Raw genomic sequence first — 24,985 nt, 5'->3', positions numbered from 1 at the left:
AATCAATCTCTAGATTAAGGACAACTGACATGGGTTGAAGAAATATATGATTGCCATTGACTTAACACAGCTACCAATCAAATGTTCGTTGCTCTTCTTTAAAGGAAGAAGAAAGAAAAATAATTGGTTCCAATTAAAAATCGAAAATCAACAGAAAACGGCTTGAAAATAAATTTAGTATTGTAATCCTAGAAAACAATTTCAATATTAATTGAGCTATACTGTTTTTGTAATTCAATCATTTTGTTGAAATTAGTAATCCAATTTCTGTTTTTTTTTTTTTTCCTGAAAAATCCAATTTCCGTATCTAGTATAAGAAGACTGATATTTAGAGATAAATAAACAAATAATATTTTTGTAGAAAATGGTGAGGATTCCCTGATATTGGTTATAGACGACGTCGTTTCCTCTCATAATTAAGTATCGGTTCTCTCCTTCTTCACTGCACAGTTGCTGAAACAAACTAAAAGCTAGAGGGAGCTCCAAGAAAACAACAGACTGATCAAAATGGGAAGCAGCTTAAACATCACTAACAGCAGATCACGAATGTTGATATCACATGGCCAATGCAGCCGCACACACCAGATCGGCGCTCTCCTTCTAATCGTTTCCACCTTCTTTCTCACTCGCCTCGTCGACCAGTCATTTTCTACTTGCACTTCCTACGACGTCGCATCCCAATCCCAATCACACGCGCAAACCCTAGTACATCTAATCAACGGCGGCTATGGAACTCACCCCTCGATGAAAATCTACGTCTACGAAGAGAAGGAGATTGACGGATTAAAAGAGTTACTTCGCGGCAGAGATGGTAAAATCTCGGCTGATACTTGTGTTAAAGGCCAGTGGGGCACTCAGGTAATCTTTATACTAATTTTACATTTAATTAATTTGAGGCTGTTATGGTATGCTAATGGTGCAGGTTTTTAGGTAAAAATACACAGATTGCTTCAAAATTCAAGATATAGAACGAGAAAAAAAGAAGAAGCTGATTTGTTTTTTGTTCCAGCATATGTTAAATGTGTGAGAATGTTGGGTGGTCTTAACGATAAAGAAATTAACCTCACTTATGTGAAGGTAATTTTAATTATCAGGTCTCTTCTTTACTTTAGTGCTACAAATAGATAAAGAAAGAAACTTTATATTATACTGTTGTTGTTAACTTTCAGGTTTTAAGTCAAATGCCCTATTTTAGGCGATCTGGAGGCCGTGATCACATATTCGTCTTCCCCAGGTATGCATGAATTATTCTCTGATTTTGAATTAAGTAAAATCTTTAGTAACAGAGTTAAGTATTTAAGTTCTAATTGCTTTCATATGTGTTTTGATGTCATAATAGAATGGGAAAAAAGTTGAAATTGGTTGGCATGTTTAGTTATTAATTAATATCAGCTGCCATGTACTCATGTTTTTGCTCAATTGCAGTGGTGCAGGAGCTCACTTATTTAGATCTTGGGCCACGTACATAAATCGATCTGTAATTCTTACTCCTGAGGTACCATTCGTGTTTCTCAACATGTTTTTTTTAGAGTAACCTTTTCCTTTTACCCCTTCTTTTTCTATTATCGGGGCTCAGGTTAATTTAACCAATAGCTTGAATGAAGCCATTTAACTCTCTTAGGTAGTGTGGCTTGTAGTCTCGATTCATTTTTTTCATTTTGCTTAGGTATTCCTCAGAGCATCAGAATTTTCCCATGTACTTTTAGATAATAGTTTATATTTTTTCTACTGTTGTTCCATTGCTGGGACTTGATTTCTGTCTCTTATGTGCACAAGGCAAATTTGTCATCTCTATGTCGCATTAATGTGTTTTAGAAGCTTATTAGTTAATCTTGCTACTAGTTGTTCTCAATGCTTGAAATAGGCTTTCTTCTTTTGGTGGCTATTCATATACTTGAGTGTCTTGAATACCATACAAGAATAACAGGTTGGATGGGTTAAACTGGGAACTAGACCAATGACCAGTTCAGGACAATGTATTTTGTTTGTTATCATTTTTTAACCAACTCAGACTTAGTATGTGAGTTGGTTCTCTAACTAGTCCTGTTTGAAATAAAACTTATATATTGCTTGTGCTCATAACTCTCTTTCCGAGCTAATTGTTTGACTCAAAGAATGTTGCTTTGTGTGCTAGTGTAGGGGGATCGGACTGATAAGAAAGATACGAGCGCTTTTAATACATGGAAAGATATCATTATTCCTGGAAATGTTGATGATGGGATGACCAAAATTGGGACTACAATTGTTAAACCCTTGCCATTATCAAAAAGGAAGTTCTTGGCAAATTATTTAGGTCGTGCGCAAGGAAAAGTCGGGCGTCTTAAGTTAATAGAGCTTGCAAAGCAATATCCAGATAAGGTATGTTATCTTCTGTGGCTGGTTTCTTGAATATTGGAATGAGATTGTCTTTTCACATGCATAAACTTCAGTTCATGTAGTTGAGGTAAAGATATGAATTTAAGTTGAAGCAATCATTTTCGGTTATGTTAAAGTTTCTGTTTTAAGCATTCTTTTTATGATAAAGTTTATGTTTCCTTTATTTCCTCCATGCATACACCTTCAAAAGTGTAAAGGCTCCTAGACCAGTAGGAAATAGATTCACATTTTATATATTTATTTTCATGCTTGAGTAATTAATGATGGTGCTTTGTTTGGTTTAAAATGTTTTCAACATATTCTTGCAATAAACAGATGTTATATTAAATTTATAGTGTATTTCTTCATTACATGCTTGGTTTATTGTTTTTTTTTTTTTTTGAGAGTCTGATATCAATTGAACTGGCTTGAAATTGTGTTAACTAGGCATGCAATTTGGGCAACATCGCTCTTAGTGACTTAGAATTCACGATCTTGTTGAACTGAGTGCAGTTGGGAAGCATTAATAGTCATATTTGTTTATTTACTGACTGAGCATATTTGTTTATTTTGAACAGTTGGAATGTCCAGAGTTGAAGTTTAGTGGCCCTGAAAAATTTGGGAAAATGGAGTATTTCGAACACCTGAGGAATGCAAAATTCTGTCTTGCTCCACGTGGGGAGTCTTCTTGGACACTTCGCTTTTATGAGTCCTTCTTTGTGGTATATCTGCCTCTCTCTCTCTCTCTCTCTCTCTCTCTCTCTCTCACTCACACTCACACACACATGCAATATGCCAGTTGAGGTGATGCTATTCTTCTGTTAAACAGGAGTGTGTCCCAGTTTTATTATCAGATCAAGCAGAGCTGCCTTTCCAAAATGTGATTGACTACACCCATGTTTCAATTAAATGGCCATCTACTAAAATTGGTCCTGAACTTTTGGAGTACTTAGAATCAATACCAGGTCAAACTCAATAAACTTGCATCAATAGCATATTGCACTGGATCATGCAATTGAACTTTGGGTTTGTTTTCAGATGAAGATATAGAAAGGATGATAGCCAATGGGAGACAAGTAAGGTGTTTATGGGTATATGCCCCAGAATCAGAGCAGTGTTCTGCAATGCAAGGAATAATGTGGGAACTTCAGAGAAAAGTAAGGCAATTCCACCAATCAACTGAAACATTCTGGCTGCACAATCGAACTATCGTGAATAGAAATATGGTTGAATTCTCTAGTTGGAAGCCTCCCATGGTTTTGCCATGATTGTTCTACTTTATAATTTGCTGTATATCTGGATACTCTTCACATATTCAATTCTTTTTATTCTATATGTTTGTCGACTGGCACTAATTCACAGGTTTAGAGCTTTTTGGCCTCGTATATGCAGGGAGGTAAAATCACATGTCATGTATAGGCACCCAGACAGTGTACACTAGCGAGAAATTTATAATGATCATGCTGTCCGTTGTATTTTTCTGAATCACATTACAGAAAGAACTCTTTCATCCATTTCATTCTTCAGATTTGGTGTTTGGATATCGTTATTCTTCTCTATGCTGAGCACGAAAATGGGCTATGTCACTGCAGATGACCAGAAAATTGAGTTCTTGCTATTGATAGGATAGGGATCTTCATTGGTCAAATAAGTTCACAATGAGATGCTGCATTGGCTACGGATTAAGATTTTGACCTATTTATCTTTCTCAGATACGGGTAAATAAACAGTTTATTCATGGGTCAAATAAAATAAATACTGTTCTCGATGGAGATCCCTGGAGTGTTCCAACTACTATAGATGGTTTCTAGATCTTTCAGAAATAGTTAAATTCCTAGATTACCCTAATCGGACATCTACAAAATTTGGAAAGCTTGGAACTGATTTTAGTTTTGAGGTTGTAATCTTACTACTCGATCTCTTCATTATTGCAATAAAGAAAATATATATATCATATATAATATGCCACGTGTGAGGCCAGAGTTGCAGATTTTTATCAAAAAGAATCCAAAACTTGCAAGGCTATAGTGCACCACGTCCACATAAACACAATTCTCTCAGCACTAAATATAACTAGCTAGCTCATTTCACTCTTGGCTGTTCCAACTTTTCCTGTTCACAAATATTTCTATTCTTTGATCAGTTGGAAAGTGCGGGAGTTTTGTTAATTACCATTTCCTCTACTTGTGCTGTGCATTAAGCTGTAGAGAAGATGGGAACTACCATATTTACTAGTTGTAGCTTTCCCTGGAAATATCATCATCAACAAATGGTTCCTTCCAGCCATTTGCTTGGTCATTCTTCACAGGAAACTGGAGTATCAAGAATTAGAGCGACCATAGAACCAAGAGAATTTGAGAAACCCATTGGACTTTTAAAGAGAAGATCAGCTTTGGTTTCTGGGATTTCCTTGGCGTCATCTACAATTTTGGGATTTCCAGGAGATGGACTGGCAGCTGTGAAACAAGGCCTTTTAGCGGGAAGGATCCCTGGTTTATCTGAACCAGATGAACAAGGTTGGTTTTCATAGTCCTATACTTAAAAAAGCATTAAATATTTGCTGCTATTTGCGCGCGTTTTGTATTGATCACTAAGGTTTAATTACTCAAGTACTGCAAAATTAGAACTCACAGTGCCTAACCCTACACTACAGGCAATAGCTGCTTAAAATTCAGTTACTTCATCAGCTAGCTTTAATCTCCTGACATCCAAATCTAACATAGACGCATAAATTCCACATGGAGCCTGAAATCATGCATAATAAGATAAATGAATGAAACCCCTGAGCTGTATCTCTTGGTCCTTATCATGATTGTAAGTGAATGGTCAACTTCGTTATGCAAAATATGCTCAGACAGGCTGGAGGACATACCGCAGGCCAGATGATAAATCTGGAGGTCATGGCGTCGGATGGAGTCCAATTATCCCTTATGCTTTTAAAGTGCCTCAAGAATGGGAAGAGGTAATGATCACCTCTATACAACTTAAAGCCACATTAAATTTTTTTAACTTATTCAAGCTGTTAAGAAAGAAGATTTCTCATTATGTTTTATCCAAACAATGTTGATGTTTCGCCTTAGCATGATGGGCTTCTAGAGCTTGACCGAGATCATGTAGATGGCAACCTTATTACATTCTCCAAAATTATTCCGTAACAGGTTCCAGTATCTATTGCTGATCTTGGCGGCACAGAGATTGATTTGAGATTTTCCAGTTCCAAGGAAGGACGTCTGTTTGTCATTGTTGCACCTGTTCTTAGATTTGCAGATGGTGAGCTTCATTTCTTTTATCTAGCACAGATCATTTTTCCTCTGAGACCAATGCCCCTGGGCGCTTGAACAGTTCCAATTGCAAAACTGTACACCCCATTTCTCCTTGAGATCTTTGGTGATCTCATTAACTCATACTTATTATGGTTGTCAGATCTCGGTGACAATGCAACAATCGAACGCATTGGACCTCCAGAGAAAGTGATCAATGCGTTTGGACCAGAAGTTATTGGAGAGAATGTAGAAGGGAAGGTTCTAAGTATGAATGTAGCAGAACATTCTGGAAGGATGTATTATCAGTTCGAGCTAGAGCCACCTCACGTACTTATCACTGCAACTGCTGCTGGAAATCGCCTATACCTTTTCAGTGTAACAGGGAATGGTAATGTACTTCATTTACTTCTTGTCATTAAGCAATAAGCATGAGCTTTAACAACATGCAAGATAAATTTATTATACTTTCTACAATTTTTGTAGGTCTTCAATGGAAGAGGCACTACAAGGATTTGAAGAGAATAGCTGAATCTTTCCGTGTTGTGTAGTCAAGCTCTGTTCATAAAGTAATATAGGCAAAAGTAGGATGCAGTTTTTTTGACCATATGATCTAATGTAAAGCAAAAAAATATGCAGATAGGAGAATGTATTCACAGCAAAATATATTCAAATTCCATATCCTCGTGCAGAGAACATTTACAAAATTCGATGTGGAGTTCAAAAATGAATTTACATTAGAATACATTCAAGTTATGTTTGAATGATGTCAAATTGCATTATAGATATTATCTTTGAGAAAAACTCCTTGTTGCAGCTTGACACATAGAAGTCTAAAACGTAAGTCTTGTTTCCCGGGCACTGCATTTTAAGCTAAATAGCAATTGCCTAACATGAGCCCGTCCTAGAGCCTGCAATACCAAAAGCGTCAGTGCACCATGGCATCTTTTCGCCCACTACTATACATTGGATTTCTCACCTCCATTGCACTTCGGAAAGGTGGCATGGCATCCCCATTTACTCAGAAGGCAGAGCAAGTACAAATCACTTACTCTGGTGATTTCCTACCATTTCATTGCACATATTGATGAGCAATGGTGCAACAATGTTACTGGAGCCCTTGCCAAGATGCTGAATCACATTCAGACCAGTATCTTTCAGTTACATTACATATTTCAAAATTTTATTCCTTTGACTGAAAAAATGGTAACCTTCCACCTAATGATGACAGTTACCATGGTACATGCATGATACTATCGCTCTGCGTTGGCAGGCACAACTGAACTGCATCCAGGAATCTTCTGAAGCCCTTTATTCACCATAACGATCCTCGTCCTTTCAGCCTTCTCCCAACTGTCAGAAGCAGCATATATATTAGAAAGTAGAACATGATGTAGATCATTGCCAGAATCCATACTGCAATCTCGTCTGCTAACCTCTTCCATCACCTGTTCTGCCATATCCATATCTGAATGAACATGACAAGCTCCAAGCAGAGCACCCCAAACCGCATTGTTAGGTTTCATTGGCATTCTCTTAATCAAATTATAAGCATCTTGTAGTCTTCCTGCACGTCCAAGAAGATCAACCACACAACCATAATGCTTAATGCTTGCTGCTAACTGATACTTCTCCATCTTAGAGAAAATCTCTAGACCTTCATCCATAAATCCCCCATGTGCACAAGCTGAAAGAACAGACAGAAATGTTATGTCATCAGGTTTCTCATTCGACTCTTCCATCCTCCTGAAAAACTCAAGTGCCTTTTTGCACTGTCCATGAATAGCAAAACCCGATATCATAGCATTCCAACAGGCATTGTTCTTATAGGTCATCCCTTCAAAGATTGATCTTGCTGTAGTTAAATCCCCACATTTTGCGTACATGTCAACTAATGCATTCATAATAAACTGATTAAGCTTTATGCCTTTATTATATGCCATTCGATGAACATCTTTACCAACATCTAATAGCCCCAACTGAGCACAAGCAGATAATACACCTACAACTGTTATTTCATCAGGTTCAAAACCATCGGCTTGCATATTTTCAAATGCTTCCAAGGCTTCCTCACAAAACCCGTTTTGTGCATATCCACAAATCAAAGAATTCCAATTTACCAAGTTCCTAATGGGAATTCTATCAAAAATACACCTTGCTTCTTTCACATCACCTAACTTGCAATACCCAGAAATCATTGATGACCAAACAAAATAATTCCTATCTGGCATCTCCTCAAAAAGTATTCTTGCATCCGCCATCTTTCCTTTGCTTGCATACCCATCAACCATAACAGTCCATGTTACCACATTCTTCTGTTCAAGCGGTACCTGATCAAACAAACACCTGGCAGTAACCAAATCTCCATTCCTCGCGAACCCATCAATCATCTCAATCCAAGTCACCATAGTTCTTATTGACATCTTCTCAAATAAACCTAACGCTGATTTCATATCTCTATTCCTAACATATCCACTAATCATCGCATTCCATGTTACAACATTTCTCTCAGGCATATAGTCAAACATCTTACGTGAATAAAATATATCCCCACATTTTGCATACATGTCAATCAAAGAAGTTCCAATAACTATATCAAAGTCCCCACCTTTCTTGATTGCCTCACTATGCAAAGATTTCCCATATGTTAAATCAGAAACACAAGCACAAGCCTTGAGAATTAAAGGCACTAAACCTAATATATAAGCTCCTTTACAACGAATTTGGTTATATAAAACTAAAGCTTCTCTTTGGGATCCTTGAGTGATGTGTTTCCTTATAATGAAAGACCAATCCGATGGATTTGAGATCGTATTTGTATGCCAAAAGTTCGAAATTTTTTTTGAGGAAATTTGATTTGGGTTGCTGTGGTTTTGTTGTTGAGGATAGTGCAGGGTAACTTTCATGTCTCATAGTCTTTCTTGTTTTGAACCCCGCATATTGGAGGTAAATTGAGCTGTTTCAATCACAATGGCCCAAGAGATAGCAATCTTGGTTCTAGGGTATTTGTCCACAATACCCCTTTTGGATCATTCATTATCTATCCATCAAAGGTTACCTAGTCCAAGACTGCCACCTTTGACTCCTCTCAATTCTCCTACATTCTCGCATAAAATATTCTATTTCTATCATATGCATATTGTTGTTTATGATTGTGATTTGCAAGTAATGAATTTAAGCCTTTCACACCAGTACTTGACTTCGAATATAGAATTGAAATCTTATTTTCTTACAAATTCCATGCTGTATGCCAATACAGTCCTGATGTGATATAGTATTTTGTTTCTGTTTATATCACCCTTTTGTAGAGTGAATATTATTACACCCAACATGGAAACTGGGATCTACATTTTATACTGGGGTTTTATCTTATTCATGGTTGATTTATAAGAAATCTAAATAGCGATATGTAATGTCCACATTCACTTTCAAAAATTGATTGTTCACTGTATTGAGTATGAAATCTCATGATGGGTCATCATTCAAAGTTGTGATGATCTGGCCTAAAATAATAAACATCCAAACCATGATTGAATCAAATGCAACTGGGCCTATAGTGCCTTTCAGCAGTTCCAATTGTGAAGTTTCATTTTTAAGGCAGTGACTTGCAAGTTGTGGCACTCTTCTTTTTTCTGATGCCGGGTAACAGTAGACGTACTTTAACTTGAAAAGAGACGTGGAAGAAACTGATAGAGCACTGATGGACATGGTCAATATCAAATCTAATGTTGGAAAGTGATGCTCTAGAGTATCATTTTATTGCCTGTCTACTTCTGCTCAAGGATGCAGTTAAATGGCTTTGTCGAAATTTGCCAATAACTAATGCTGAGGCCATGCCATCAGTTTCAACCTCCATTAAACGGCAGAGTAAACTTTAAAGCAAAGTGGATTCCCGGGTATAATGTAGCTTTTGATCATCTTCGTGTCATTCCTATGCCTTCCCTAAGTTCTGACAAATAACATCAGAACCAACAGAGAATCGGAATGTGCACCTAGAGAACTATTGTTCTTTAGTATTGTTGAAGCAAATATAGAATTAAGAAACGAAATTGCTCATTTTCGGTTTGGAATAAACAAATCTTGTCCATATATTTTCTGGAAAATGCTAAAATTCCTGTTGGTGATGGGATGAGAAAACCAACGAAATCCACAACTGTAAAAAGGCCTGCAGGCTGCACATTATTCAAGAAATGCTTGGGGTACCTCCGTTAAAAATCTGTTTTTGCACTTTACTCACCAAGAAGATCAAAACTTGGTGGTTTTGTGTGGAGATAATAGTTGATTAGTACTGCTATCTGCGTCCGCTAAGTACATGTATCAGTCTGTACTTGATTTATTCAATGTAGACAGTGATGGTATGCTCTCTGCTTGGTGAAAATTTGAAGGCAGTGATTTTCTTTTTGGCTGTTGATAAATGAAGAGAAATTACAGCAGGCATAAAATGACCAGACACGCGGAAGAGGGAAAGAACACAAATGAATACATGGCCTCTGTATCTCCACTTTCTTTTTTACGTCAACACCAGAACAAGGTGGCATCTTACATTCCAGTGTAAGATTGTCAAAGAATGATAGTGAAGTGCTGCAATATTACAGTCAGTTTAAAGCATATCCAGAATTGATAATAGCGACAGATATCACATATATATTTGTTTGCTATAGCTTTTTACATAGTGGAGGTACTGTAATCTTGGTCCCAAGTTCGATTGCTCGATACAGATCATAGATTCTTTTGTACTTTAGCCATGCATTGCAAAGTCCTTTGTTCTTTGAAGATCAAATCAATCAATCATGCTTTGAAGAATCAAATATATCATAACCAGTTATTAGAACGAATTAAGGAACGAAATAGTTTCTCAACAAACTTGCTGGTTTTCTACTGGTCAATACGACAAAGATACTCATGCCATATGCTCTAAGAGAGAAAGGGTAAGGTTTGATTTACTTGTATCTGATGCTCATGGTTTCAATTCTGTTTAAGCAATCCATTTAATTAATCAGATTTTGATGAGGAACTTGTAATCACGTATATGAGCTAGGCATCCAATGTCAACCCTGTAGCAAAGCATCAATTCCATCATTGCAGATTGAACCTTCCTTCTTGTCAGGTTACTATTATCAAACAAGAACAAAATTACCATCAGGTAAGGTTTTTTTTTTTTCTTTTTGTAAGTCCAAAAATGGCAATCCTTTTCTGGAATTAAGAAAACCGAAGAATACTTGTTTCGGTAAGGAAGGTTCAAACCAAATTCTTGCATAAATTCTTGAACCGACATGTGATTACAAACCATGCCAACTATACTTCACTTTCGGTGACAAAGAAATGTGGAACAACAAGATTAAAAGAAAAAAGAATAGAAAGGGGGGTTCTTGCAGGTAAAGGTTGGCAATTTTGTCTGCAAAGTTTCTCTTTTTTTTTTTTTTTCTTAATATTCAGGTTATATTTCCTTCCAAACCGGTATAATTATATCATCTAGAACTCACATGTCATTGTTCAAAAGAATTCCAATAATGAAGCATGGTTCAGTCATCCCCAAATCCTAGTCAGCTCAATCTTTCATTCTTATTAGAATATTTTTTTTTTGACGAAATCTGCTGGGAAAATGATGGTTAATGATTATTCCATCAACGTGGCATGAGGTTATTGAGAGAAAGTAAGGGAAAACAAAATTAAGAAAAAAAGAATGAAAAAGGGAGAATGATAGGGAAAAGTATATTGCACATTAGAATAGAATTCAATGTATGATGATATTTGAAAAGAAAAAAATGGATATGTTGTCAACCTACTTTCTTTTTTAAATATATATATATATATATATATATATATATATAAATTTAATTGCACTTACAGGTTAAGTCTAGTAGTAGATATGAATCAAAATTTGATTATTTCAGGAAAAAATGGAAATATTAATTTAATTATTTCAGGAAAAAAATAAAATTGAAATGGCTTGTCTGGGAACGCAACCATAGTGTTATGTGGTTCACCAACTTTGACAAGATTGATACAACAAGAGTTTACCAAACAAAAAATTGACAAGGTATAATTAATCGTGCATTAAGGATTTTCGCCATGATTAACTATTAATTTTGGTTGTTACATTCTGATAATTAGTAAAATAAGACAATGATGAGAATTACTGAAGAGAATATAAGAATTACCGAATTTCCTTTTTTTTTTTTCTTTTTTTCTTTTTCTGTGCTTATCATACCTTTGTTTTTGTATTTTCTTTTAGGGGCCGGCACCCTATAAAATTCTCTTGGATAACAGAATTATTGAAACTTAAAAGATTATTCTCTCTTCTTTATTTAAAGCAAACAAATGAAAGAATATATCCCACATACCTTAAAAAAAAGGTCTAAAATTCCAAAATTGAGATGTACCCACATTAAACCTAATTAAAGAACCATTTGTCTGACAATTATTAAGAATTTTGTAAGAAAAAGAAACTGGTGAGAGAGATTTTAATTTGAATGATACATGAATCTCATTTATTCCTAACAATTTATTAGAAAACAAATAATTCATAGACTTAAAACACCTAAAGATTTACTTTCCTTGAGGCATTATATACCTCTTTAATTGAAGTTTAAGATTGCGATTATAACCATATAGATGAAACGGTGAGGGTCTTTTCTAATTTAATTAAGGTCTCGATTTTAAATTTTAGATATGCAGCTGCATTAAAAATTTTAAAATAATATTTTATTATCTGTAAGAATTTTATTCAGCACACTCTAAATTAAATCAATATATATATATATATATATATATATATATATATATATATAAAGATTGCTTTTAGAATATGAGAAGCTTAACTCATATTTTTTTAAATTTCACTTAAAAAATTCAGTTATTTAAATAGAATATTTAAAATAATAACTATTTTTAGTGGCACTAGCAGGGATAACAGTTTCAAAAAATAAAATTATAGTATATATTGAAAACCTAATCCATAATATAATTTCTCCCTGTTTAAGTGCTAAGTGCCCTAATAAACACAGATTCCCTTGGGCGCAAGTAAATGTGGCGCTTTCACATCATTTTATTATCTTCTATATAAAATTACAGTCGCATTTTATAAGATAACAATGTTTTTATTTTATTTCCAATGTGTGACAAAATAAACTCTAGAACATCTGGAACTTAAAGAAAAAAAGAAAGATTTGAACAAGGCTTTTATCTTTGAAAAACAATTCTAACACAATAATATTCACCTAATATTGATGTTCTTTTTTGAGAAAGAATGTAATATTGATGTTAGTATAGAAATTATTTAACAAATTATTCATGCAATTCTATCTATTAACTCATGGATGTGCAAAGTGGACATCATTTATCAGGTGTCGTATAAGAATGCGATATAAAATCCTGTAATTACAAAATTAAGAAATTTTTCTGAAATTAAAGAATCCAGAAAAGTAGCCCTATATACCAAAAAAGAGAAAAAATGTAGTGAAGTGGTAGCTTGGTCTGTTAATCAAGAGACCCTCTGCTCATGGGCGGAGGCATGCGGAGACGACATAAATCTATGAGTTTTTATTATTTTTTATATATTTATATTTAGAAAGATATAAATTTCATTATCAGTCTCCATTGATTTCAAATTTTGCATCGGTTTCTGCTCTGCCATGTTGAAAAGCTAGTTGTTGGGTGAAGCAGTCCCACTAGCCATCTGCAGAGGCTTTCTGGACATCATAGTTGAAGGTGACGCCAAGTTGGTGATTGAGGGTTGCATAAAATGAGTGGTCTATTTAATTCTTGCTATTGTAATCGGGCAGTTCGCTGTATGGACTCGTTTGTGTAGATCTATATATTATTTGTAGCTTTCAGATGGACATCAAGTGTACCACATGAGCTTTAAATTCGATGAAGAAAATGGTTCATCACAATGACTAAAACCATCTTCTGAACACAATGAGTAACAAGCATATTTGGCTACGTGTTTGAAATTTTCATGCAGAGTTAACCTATATGATCGGGCACTACAATTAAGTTGGTGAAGAAAATAAGAACCAAAAAGAAAAAAGAAGGAAATCAAAAGCTTCATAAATAACAATAAATACACTGAATGAATTTGCGTCCACTGCTATAAATTCTTCTTTATAAAGATACAAAGTATAATAATTTGGATAGGGTTGCAGGGTTCTTGCCTCTATCCAAGATTATAAATGCTTGAAGCTGTATATGTGGCTAGATACCCATAACGCACAACTTCCTCCATTTTCCACCAGTAAGTACTAAAGTATGATCCCTTTCTTTTAGGGAAAATGAACATTCAAAGTATGATCCCTTTCTATTATGACATGCTAATTAATTTTGATGCGCCCTACTCTAAATCTTGTGATAATTAAGTTGGTCCCCTTGAAAATTATGTATCTTTGTCTTCTTCTCCTTATTTATTTATTTATTTATTAATAAAATAAATTTTCTCGTACTAGAGTTGCTTTTCTTTTATTTTGACCATTTATACGTGGTAAGCTTTAATTGATACTAAGGGTAGCAATTTTGGACATGATTTATTTAAATGACACGATACGTCTGTTAAAAAGCCAGATGTAAACATATTGATTTAATCAATCCATTTCAAATGTAAAGTGACACGTTTAATTGTTTGATTAAATTTATTGACATGTATACACGATATAAATCAATACTAAAAAACATAAATAGATACGTATATATTATAATTTAAAATGTATATATATATATATATATATATATATTAAAATTAATTTATTATATAAATTAGATAGATTATATTGTATATTCTGCTTAATAAATGTATTTATACTTAGACTTTAAAACTCTAATGTAATCCATTACAAATTGTATTTAGATCAATTATTTTTTATATTATACACACGTTTCAACGTGATGAAAACTTATCAGTCCTAATGATAGTGTCAAATTGCTTAATCAATCATATATATATATATATATATATTTATGTATAATAAGGAAATTGTTTTTACTTGCATAATGTGGATCCAGGATTAAGGTGAAAAATTTACGATTCTGGAAATAATTACAGTATGACGAAGTCGAAAATGGCATTCATCAGAAGGGGTGAGTTTAATGCTGTACTAAACTAAACTAAGCTCCAGAACCGAGTAAATGCCAGACGGTGCATCGGGTGCGATTATAAATACTCCCCCAACAACTTAAGCAAGAACACCACCTTAACCCATTATTAAGTTAGAGTTGGAATTGAATCCTGGCAGCATTCACAATTGGATTCATCTGCAGGTTTCTTTAGCTGGGCCTACCTTCAATTTCAATATATATTTAGTTTCTGAAGACATGGTGTGCTGTCGGAAATTCCTGTTTTTGACTAACTAACCATATATAAATGCTATACAAACCCTGATCATGAAAACTAATTGTATGTGATCATTTCTATATTAATTATGAAGATATTTTAAAAATTACTTATTATACTAATAATTTAAAATAAAACCAGAAAATTTAAAAAAAAAAAAAGAATAATTCTTTGGGTGGAACAAAGTTCTTACTGATGGTTATAAAAAAATATTACTAATTAATGCTTATTCGAGAGTCTTCAAAAGCCTTACTAATTAAATTAAGCAAATGACCCGCTAATAGTAAAGATCAATAAGTGGTCGATATAGTAGAAGCTACTTAATTTGGTGATCTTCAATTAAAGGCAAGATTAAAATTCCAGTATTTACAGGTTTATCATGGCTGCATGCAAGACAAAATTTTGGCTGTCGAAAACGCAGGCAGGACCACAGTTTCTATAGTTCAAACCAAGTGAACCCTCTTACAGATGAAATCTGATTAATTTTGAGGATATAACTAGCTACATTGTATACAGAATTTAACAATCAAAGTATGTTTTGCATATATATAATAACTCTCAGTTTAAAAAATGGAAAAAAGAAAAAAAGAAATTATTGAATGAGATGGACACTTGTAAATATAGACAGTCATCTCTTTTTTTTTAAAAAGAAAAGAAAGAAAATGAAAATTATGATGCATGTGGAAGGAAATTGTGGGATGCATGCAAGCAACTGACTGTGTTGAGCTTTTGATGTAATTGGATTGGTTAAATTTGGCACTCAGCATTGAAAGTTGCAGCTTCAATTGCCATTTGCCACAAGTCACAAGTAGAATTTGTAGTTTTGTAGAGTCATTATGGAGGACCATACCTTTGCCTTAGGCCAAGTTTCAAGATTCACTCTGAGAGTCCGTCCAATTCTCTACCCCTTTGCAATACTATTTGCCTTCCATATTTCATTTTGCCGACGAAAATCTTGGGAGACTCAACCAAACCAATCCTTTGTCCAAGCAAATTATCTACCACTTCTTCTATTAGGAGCCTCTCATATTGAGTTTTATAATCTCTACCATTAAATTTTAATTAAATAGTTGAAATTCTATCAGTGAGTGTCTATTTATTAAATAACAAAATCTCAATTATTAGATCCTAAGTCTTTTCCATTTATGTAAAGTGCAAAGAAGAAAAGTATTTCTCAAGCTAAGTAAATAGAAATTCGATCAAGGAAACATTGAATGGGAAAATGTTGAATAGTTTCATCTACATTAGGTATTACAAGCTAGTAAATAAACACATGTTCAAATTACAGGCCAAATTCATGACCAAGAAAATAAAGGTTGCCTTTTCGAATTTCATTCATAGGGAGGAAACTTGACATGTTTATGTGTTCAGATTGGGCCATTTCTAAGGGTGCAAACAAAAATAAATCAATAAAATTCCTAAATATGACAAAGAGAAGACAAAAATCCTTTTAGGGATGCAAACAAAATAAATTACAGAAACGATTGGACCATCTCCGAACCCTCTTTTTCTTTTTTTTTTCTTTTTTTACTTAGCCCAAATAGTAGAAAACAGTGACTGAAAAGAAAAGGGAAAACACCAAAAGAATCTTTTCCTTCTCTTGCATTCTATGTAATGGGTCTATCAATTATTTTGCTTCTGATATTCATCATATATATATATATATATATATATATATATATATAATGCTAAATTCTTTTTTATTCCTAAGCAAACATTTCTCAAACCCACCCTTTTGGATGCATGTATTAATTATTCTGTTGGATATGTTACTTAATTTGTCCTTTTTTTTTCAGTTTAGACTTGTCTTCATGTGCCAATTCTTGCAATAATTAATTCTTTCTTATGCTTTTTCTAATTTTCTCCATAATTACTGCTTCTCTTTTTAATTTTTCAATTATTCCACTTTCATATTATATATATATATATGATAGGCATATATATGCATGACATAAGTATTTGTCTTGCTTAAGGTGCCTTTTTTTTTTTCTTTTATCAAAATTAGGGTTTCAAGAGGGTGCATTTCTCTTTTGTTTTATATTTTTATTAATCTGTTTCTTGTTCTTCCAATAATAATTTAGATATGCTTTGGCAGACAGAATGGCAAATTTGTAAGACATCTCCAGCTGGCTTCATCATCCAAGACTTGTACTCGTGTATAAACAGTGCATTTTCTTGCAAATTTGTAATGCAAACAATACAGACAATATCGTACATTTTGATGGTTTGATGTTTCACCAGGCAGGCATGAATATTCACTCCTTTTGTCTTAATCTCGTTTCAGTCTTCGTTATTATTATTTTCTTTTCTTCATTTTCTATTTCTTGCACTCTACTTGATGCCATCATCGCACGCTAGCCAGCTCTTGTGTTTCACATTAATAACAATCTTAATATGTATACACACGTGTTATTCCTGATTTGAAGCATTATAATTGTCTCTATTTAAACCTGAACTCTGTAAATAGTAAATAGGAAATTTTTTTTCTTTTCTTTCTAACATATTATTTGGTGGTTATATACAATCCTATATTATATAATAAAGAAAATCACAAGTTAAATTATAACATGTAAGCAAAAAGGTTTAAACATTTTCTTTGTCAATTCTCTTAGTTAATCTGTTTAAATTAGAAAGCTGTATGACTAAAAGTTCAAATTGGCTTTGAGGAGCAAATTGTTAAAGGTTATAAAAATACTTTAAAAACCTTCTTTTAGGGGACCATGGCCCCCTAAAAGAACAGTCCAAATACACAGAATTCTCCCACCACACTAGAGTTTATATCATTCGTGTATGTATTCCATTTAAAACACTTGTTGTAGTGTTAGATAAAATAAATAAATAAATAAATACAATTTTGTAGTCTGAAGATAATGAAAATTCCCATATATGGAAGGGTTAGAAATTCAGGTTCTACTCTTGTGTTAGTCTACGCAATTTATGTATTCCACAATTTCTATTGTCCAACAATGAATAAGTGAATAATTAAAGAAATGATAAAACAATACCAATTACTAAAATCAGTAATCTGAAAAAATTAGAATTTTGAATTCGAACTTCATTCGGGACTGAATAATAAAAATAAATAAAAACAAACAATGTGAAAATTAATTTTAGAAAGACTAGATTTATAATATAAAGTAGATTGCTTAGTATTGACATAAAAGGAGATATTAGAAGCCGGCAGAATGACATAATTTCACCTGAAAAGACGCTAAGGAACTGGCTGGAAAATTGCCCCATCCACTAACTGTCTGAAGCTTAAAACATATCTCCTTATATTAATAGAATCAATATCAATGTCCATAGTCTTAAGCTTAATCCCAGAAATGCTGGAACCTAAGACACAAAGCCACCTACTGTATACTTTTCAACAGCTTAGCTGAAGCCATGTAGTCCATGGCATTGTTAATGCAAATGTGAGGATCAGGAAGGTCCCCATTTGAATTCTGATTCATGTTAAATTTTATAACTTTCCATAACTTGTTCTTTGCATAGGTCCAGTTTATTTGATTAATTAACACTGCATAATTAATAAATTTTGGTTTAGTTTTCTGGCATTAATTGTCTAGTTGTAATTAGTGATAGACCTTAATCGAACAATCAGTTGCATGTGCAATTGAACCGACTGAATTAACTGCTAATCTTTACCTTGCAAAATCTCTTTTATTGTGGTAGTTAATTATGGTCAGAATTCAATTACAATCTTTCTAGAATAAGTAATTAAAATTGGTCAGGTATTCTCAAAATGGGTTCCAATTATTGCATCTACTGGGTGCTGCCCAGATCTTAATTAGTAGGTATTGAACCTCGGGTGGATTAGCAAAGGTCCCAGCAGGTTCAACACATGTCATCATGATCATCTGCATTCTGCAACCCTTGCCAATGCCTTCTTTTTGTTCCCATATGGATTTGCATGTCATTTTTCTTATTTTGCTTTGTTCTTTTTCTTCTTTTAGTATTTGGGAAAAGATTGTGAATGATGATATTTATATTGTACACAGGGCTACTGAATTAATTTTTTTTAAAATAACAAAAAATCCATGTTTTTCATTTTTTATTAAATTTTTATAGTGTTAACTTTTTATTGTGGTAAAATATAAAAATTACAGTTTCTTAACTTTTTTTTAAAATTACGGTTTTTATTATATTTTTAGTAAAACGACTACAAACAACTAAAGAATAATAACTAAAAAAAAACTAGAAAGCAACCATATCGTAATTTTAAAAAATCATATTTATTTTTTATTAGTTCTAAGATATTTCTGAAAAATTCTAATTAATTTATTTACAATCTTTTTTAGCATCTCCCGTAATATTAATATTCTTCCAAATCTTTTCTTTCCGTAATGTAATGTAAGTATCAAACTGATTTTTAACATTATGATGTTATATTTTTTGAACATTATAATTATGTCAGTTGTTTTGAACGTTGTACCAAACATATTTGATTATTATTCTTGTAACATTAATTGTTACCATTTCTTTAATATTACACTAGTAAATTTTATCCCTCTATTCTTAACATGTACGGGGGAAGTACCAGAATTGGTAACCATAAAAAAATTAAAAAAAAAAAAAAAAAAGACATGCGTTGAGTTTTCTCTTTATAAAAGCAATAAAAAAATAGATATTTAATTTGATATCAACATGATTAATTATTATCAAAAATAAATTTCTTTATATGTTTGATATTTATTTTTATCTTTTATATTAAAATATTTATATTTTTTCAGAAAAAAATGCACAACCAGTAGCAACAGCAACTAATTGTTAACACCAAGGACAATGTATGCTAGTGAATAGCATATCTAGCAAAAATGAGCAAACAAGGAAGCATATGCTTTGCAAAGCTGAAATATTTGTAATAATATGGAAACTCAAGAAAAATATCTCCATATGTAATTAAGATCCTTTAATATCAGTAAATATAGAAGGAAGATTATCTTCTTTTTTCACCCATATTTTGACATAATATCCCAGAATAAAAAAAAAAATATGAATATCTCTATGGGGCAGATGTAGATTTGGTTTCAATGAGGGCTTAGGATAGATGAACTATCTAAGTGTCTGACTAATAAATGTTTAAAATGTTATATAATTGTAGGTTAAAAAATTTAAAAATCAAATTTATGAAGATTTATAGTATATAATTATAAAAATCAAAACTATTAAAAAAAAAAACATATGCAGCTAAATTTTGAGAAATAATTGAGGCCAAAATCTTAAATTCAAGGACAGTGATATATATATATATATATATATATAAAACAAAGCCTTCATTTTTTTTCTTTTTTAATTATGTAGGGAGAGGGAGGATTTTGTGCGGTTGGGTTTAGGTATACCTGTACAGTAACAAGACTTCTCCTTAGTCCATCACGCATTATGTATGCCCTTAAAAAAAATTAACGTACATTTTCTCATTCCAAAAAAGTTATTCTAATTAGAAAAATGTTACTCTTTTATTTTGCTATATTTACAGTATTAAATTAGATTTTCACTTTTGCCACTTCTAATTATTTCCTAAATAAAATTAATTTAGTTCTAATTGCTTTATTATTATTATTTTTCGTGAACTGAAGTGCTGGATATAAAAATCACCATATGTATTTTAAATTTGAATATTTAGTGTTTCACTCAGTAGTTTGTTTAAATCCATTATTAACTCATAAGAGGAAGACTGCCATAAAATGTCAGTTCCACAGTTCACAGACAGCAACTGAACCATCAAAGCCATTTCGGATTAGACCGAAATTTACCAAAACGTTACTGCAAGCGGTTATTGTTCATCTATATAACCACAATTGCCCCCTGCCATCTTTTCCTTACTCTACTCTTCGAACTTGCCATTTGCTCATTAGATTTCTCTCCGCCAAGCAATTTTCTCCTTCCTCTTCGTCTCCTTCATAAATTTTCCTTTCTGGGTTCACTCTCGATCTTCAAGTCTTTCTTTCCAAAAGATTTCTTGTTTTTTCTTTTTTTCTATCATCAGTTTCTCAAGGTTCAAGAAAGATACAACAATGGATGTTCTTCACTTCTTGTTTGGTGTTTTTGGTGGGTTTTTCAAGTCTGTTTCTTGTTCTTGTTTTAGTACTTCAGTTTCTTGATTTTGTTTTTGGTTGTTTTGTCACAGGAAATGCTACTGCCTTGTTCCTTTTTCTTTCCCCAACGTAAATATTTCATTTATCTCTATTTTTCTTGTTCTTCTTCTATCATTATGTTTCTTTTTATGAATATTATTTTGATTTGCACAGTATTTCTTGATCTTTTATCTTGAAAATGGCAGAGTTCATATAATCTTCCCTTTCACCATTCTTAGTTATTGTTTTTATTTTATTATTATTTCTCAGGATTACATTCAAGAGAATCATAAAGAGTAAATCAACAGAGCAGTTCTCAGGTATTCCATACGTGATGACCTTGCTCAACTGTCTCCTTTCTGCCTGGTATGTTTCTCGTTTCTTCAGCTACTGACACCTTTTTTTTCTATTTTACTTTACTTTGTTACCCTTACTGATTGAAGCCTGTCATGATGCCTTTTTCACTTTCTTGACAGGGCATTCTTGTAAATATGTTAATCTTTCAAATTATACTGTTCAAATATGTGTGCATTTCATGCTTAACCAATAAAGCAATTAATTAAAGACTTGTGTTTTTCTTTTTCTAGTCCGTTGTGGTCTGTTCTTGTGGCCAATTTAGTTCAATTAACCCTTTCCTTGATTAAAATTATTTGGCTCCTTTTTTAAATAATTTGACCCACATGTTATTTTCCTACAAATTAAAGGAATTCATGATTTATTATTATTGTTTGAGACAGGTACGGACTACCATTTGTGTCAAAGAACAACCTTCTGGTGTCAACAATTAATGGGACAGGAGCAGTAATTGAGACCATTTATGTGTTAATCTTCATCATCTATGCACCAAGAAGGGAGAAGAGCAAAATTCTAGGCCTTTTCACACTTGTGCTCACTATTTTTGCCCTTGTGGCTTTTGTATCTCTGTTTGCTCTCCATGGCAGCACAAGGAAGCTCTTTTGTGGCTTAGCTGCTACCATTTTTTCTATCATTATGTATGCCTCTCCTCTCTCCATCATTGTAAGTTAATCAATCTCTCTCTCTCTCTCTCTCTCTCTCTCTCTCTCTCTGTTTTTCTCTTTGTCTCTTTTCCTTTTTTGTTGGCTTTTACTGTTTGGCTAATACGACACCTGTATGTGAATATATTGTTGGTGTTGGTGAAATTTCTGATGGGGGGTCTAATTTTCTGATTAGAGCATAATAACTTAAATCACTCAATTATTTTACCCTTTGACTCAATTTCTCTTAGTTTATAGTAATTTACTTCTAGAATAGTGTCACATGCTCCATCAGAAATAAATTCTGATATTTGTTGTTATTTTCTTGCAAAAGGATAAATTATGCTGTCAAATGGGAAAAGAAATTTTGATGAAACTAATCTATTCCTGAAGGAAATAGTTATTGCCACTGTCACTTGCATTATGAAACTATACTAAACTAATCTATAATGGCAGTCAAAAGGGTAGTAATTATTAATACTATTCAATCCTATCATATGCACCGTCGTATTCCCTTCGGGAATTGGAGATAGAACATATGCAGTGGATAACATTAATATTGTTAATAATGAGATGTTTAAGAGATTTTTCTTTTGTATATATATGTACAGAGGCTGGTGATCAAAACAAAGAGTGTGGAGTTCATGCCATTTTTCTTGTCACTGTTTGTTTTCTTATGTGGTACTTCCTGGTTCATCTATGGTCTACTTGGCCGGGACCCTTTCGTAGCTGTAAGTATAATAGTGAGAATAACCCATCAAATTATTAAGTACCCATTTCTGGCACAAAATATTTGCTATTGCTGATGGTATAATCAAACATGCAGATACCCAATGGGTTTGGTTGTGGTTTAGGAACACTACAGTTGATCCTGTACTTCATTTACCGCAATAGTAAGGCAAGTGCTGAAGCCAAGAAACAACCTACATCTCAATCTATGGAAATGGGTCCATCAGGAAAGCCACAGAAAATGGTGGCAAATGGTTCTCAGGATGAACAAGTTTAAGAAACACAATACAAGCTTGTATTGTACCGTATACGGTTTATGTTCTCCAGCAAAATAGTTCATTAGAAAGAAAAAAAAATTCTGTCTCCGAATTGGCTTGGAAGTGTTTGTTTCCAAGTTTTCTTTCTCGTTATATGCACTCCAGGTGACAAATATTGCCAATTTTAGGTGATGGAATGGAATGTATACAAACAAAAAGCATTCGTAATACATCTTTCATAGTGATGTGTTCCATCATGTGAGTTTGAGATCACTGCTTTGTGAGTTTCTAATTAATTTTTCTTTTTGTTTGTTTTCATGGATGTAAATGCTTACAGATGGTCCAAAGAATTGGCATGATTGACAAGTATTAATTTTGCTTTAGAATTTTGTCCCATTTCGATGTGAATTTTGTAGAAAAAGACCCTGGACCTTTTGGACGGTGGATGACCAGGGTCCATGTACTCTAGTCATGGCTCAGACCTAAAATCACAACCAAAGAAAATGACCCATTAATTGTCCTTCCATCTAAAAAAGAAACGTTGCATTTTTGTTTTGAAATATAAGATTTAAGATCTCAATATGAGAATTTCAAATAATATCAAGTTAGAAGTTATTTGGAATTCTCATTATTTAGCATTTCTAATGTATCATTGGTTTGTTCTAACGTTTTATTAGTACAAACCTATGCACAGCCAAATCTCTAATATTTAATAGTTAATAAACTAATGAAGCTATTAATTGATAAATTTTTAAAAAATTAATTTTTTTCATTGGATAATTAATAATTTTATCAATAATTCATAAAATTTAGAAAAAATTATTTATCAATATTAGTTATTAGAGAGAATATTTATAAAAATAAATGCTAATATTTTTTTTTCTTTCGTTGTGTTTGGTTGAACTTGTAAATTTAAAATTTATATACTTAATTGAAATGAGAGTTTAATTAAATTTTTAATTGCATGAGGTGAATAAACTGTAAATTCTAACAAAATAGGTAAAGTTTCTAAAATAAATTTTATATTAATAAACTAATAAATTCTATAAAACTAAACTAAAATAGACTTTTCACTTCATCAATTTTTTTCTTTTTTGTCTTTTATTTATATAAATTTTTTATGAATGAGTATTCATTTTGAACTTCAATTTTCCCATTATTTGAAGTGAATTCTACCGTAGGACAAATCTAAGTTTGACAATAGAATTTGTTTAAAACAAATTTGAAAACAATTAGTAAAAGCAATGATAAATGAAAAAATTGGCTTTGCTAATGAAGAAATGAATACTCAATTATTGATGATAATGATTAATATGAAAAAAAATGTATGAACTCAATTAATGTATGTTGGCTATATTTACTGAAAGTTTTCATGTGCAAGAAGTTCTCAAGCAACGGGAATCGGCTATGTCTTCTCTTCTGGTTTCTTTTTCTTTTTTTTTTTTGGTTTTGCAGCTTTGGCACGGCGGGCAGTCGGGCTTCCACCGTTGTTGTCCCGGTGGACGGTAAGGGTGGCGTTGTTTTCGCCACTGCTGCTCGCCACTGTTGAATCTTCATTGAATAGAGCTTTGAATTCTTTTATGGTGCTAAAAATTTCTCTTTTGAAAGTGAGTATAAAAAGGAAATTGATCTTAATTTTTACTCAATTAAACTCGTATAAAATATTTTTTAGAACCCAAAATATGGCTTTACAAATCCATGATTATGTTCTAGTATTTAATTACCCTCTAAGTAATCAACTAATGCATGATATTTAAATTATGTCTCTTATAAGTTAAATGATTCTGTTGTAGCTGACATTATTAAAAAGCTTTTCTATTTTGGATCTTTTGTGATGGGTATGGGCTGGGGTGTCTTTGCCCTCTGCAATTGTATGGGATTGGGCAGCCCTTTATTCTTTGTCCCAAAAGAAACTAAAACTTGTTTTCTGAACTGAATTATGTCAACTACAATGCAAGCCTTCATTGTTAATTTAATTCTATTAACC

General features: G+C 32.7%; 4 protein-coding genes across 6 annotated transcripts; 3 read left to right on the top strand and 1 right to left on the bottom strand.

Annotated features, from left to right (window-relative positions):
- Positions 1-362: 362 nt before the first annotated feature.
- LOC8277852 (probable beta-1,4-xylosyltransferase IRX10) lies at positions 363-3,843 on the top strand. The gene is made up of 8 exons (XM_002526129.4): positions 363-858; positions 931-1,077; positions 1,170-1,234; positions 1,426-1,495; positions 2,140-2,358; positions 2,934-3,077; positions 3,185-3,320; positions 3,394-3,843. The coding sequence occupies exons 1-8, from the start codon at positions 508-510 to the stop codon at positions 3,621-3,623; spliced, it is 1,362 nt and encodes a 453-aa protein (XP_002526175.1). The 5' UTR covers positions 363-507; the 3' UTR covers positions 3,624-3,843.
- Positions 3,844-4,035: 192 nt separating this feature from the next.
- LOC8277853 (psbP domain-containing protein 4, chloroplastic) lies at positions 4,036-6,382 on the top strand. Of its 2 annotated transcripts, none has more exons than XM_002526130.4 (5): positions 4,036-4,871; positions 5,214-5,317; positions 5,514-5,625; positions 5,779-6,006; positions 6,102-6,382. In XM_002526130.4, the coding sequence occupies exons 1-5, from the start codon at positions 4,568-4,570 to the stop codon at positions 6,164-6,166; spliced, it is 813 nt and encodes a 270-aa protein (XP_002526176.1). In that variant the 5' UTR covers positions 4,036-4,567; the 3' UTR covers positions 6,167-6,382. The 2 variants fall into 2 exon arrangements, with proteins under 2 accessions (XP_002526176.1, XP_015579057.1); XM_015723571.3 differs by having other exon boundaries at positions 5,175-5,317.
- On the bottom strand, positions 6,250-8,794 carry LOC107261804 (pentatricopeptide repeat-containing protein At3g21470). Of its 2 annotated transcripts, XM_015723570.3 has the most exons (2): positions 7,052-8,794; positions 6,250-6,968 (listed from the first exon to the last, which is right to left on the bottom strand). In XM_015723570.3, exons 1-2 carry the CDS (start codon positions 8,519-8,521, stop codon positions 6,954-6,956), a joined length of 1,485 nt encoding a protein of 494 aa, XP_015579056.2. In that variant the 5' UTR covers positions 8,522-8,794; the 3' UTR covers positions 6,250-6,953. The 2 variants fall into 2 exon arrangements, with proteins under 2 accessions (XP_015579056.2, XP_015579055.2); XM_015723569.3 differs by having other exon boundaries at positions 6,250-8,787.
- Positions 8,795-20,595: 11,801 nt separating this feature from the next.
- LOC8277855 (bidirectional sugar transporter SWEET1) lies at positions 20,596-23,271 on the top strand. Its single transcript, XM_002526132.4, has 6 exons — positions 20,596-20,991; positions 21,071-21,107; positions 21,288-21,383; positions 21,755-22,034; positions 22,624-22,743; positions 22,839-23,271. Exons 1-6 carry the CDS (start codon positions 20,958-20,960, stop codon positions 23,016-23,018), a joined length of 747 nt encoding a protein of 248 aa, XP_002526178.1. The 5' UTR covers positions 20,596-20,957; the 3' UTR covers positions 23,019-23,271.
- The last annotated feature ends 1,714 nt before the right edge of the window (positions 23,272-24,985 follow it).

This window comes from Ricinus communis, chromosome 2 (assembly GCF_019578655.1).
Source record: "Ricinus communis isolate WT05 ecotype wild-type chromosome 2, ASM1957865v1, whole genome shotgun sequence".
Taxonomy (NCBI): Eukaryota; Viridiplantae; Streptophyta; class Magnoliopsida; order Malpighiales; family Euphorbiaceae; genus Ricinus; species Ricinus communis.
This window is presented reverse-complemented; position numbering and strand designations above follow the sequence as displayed.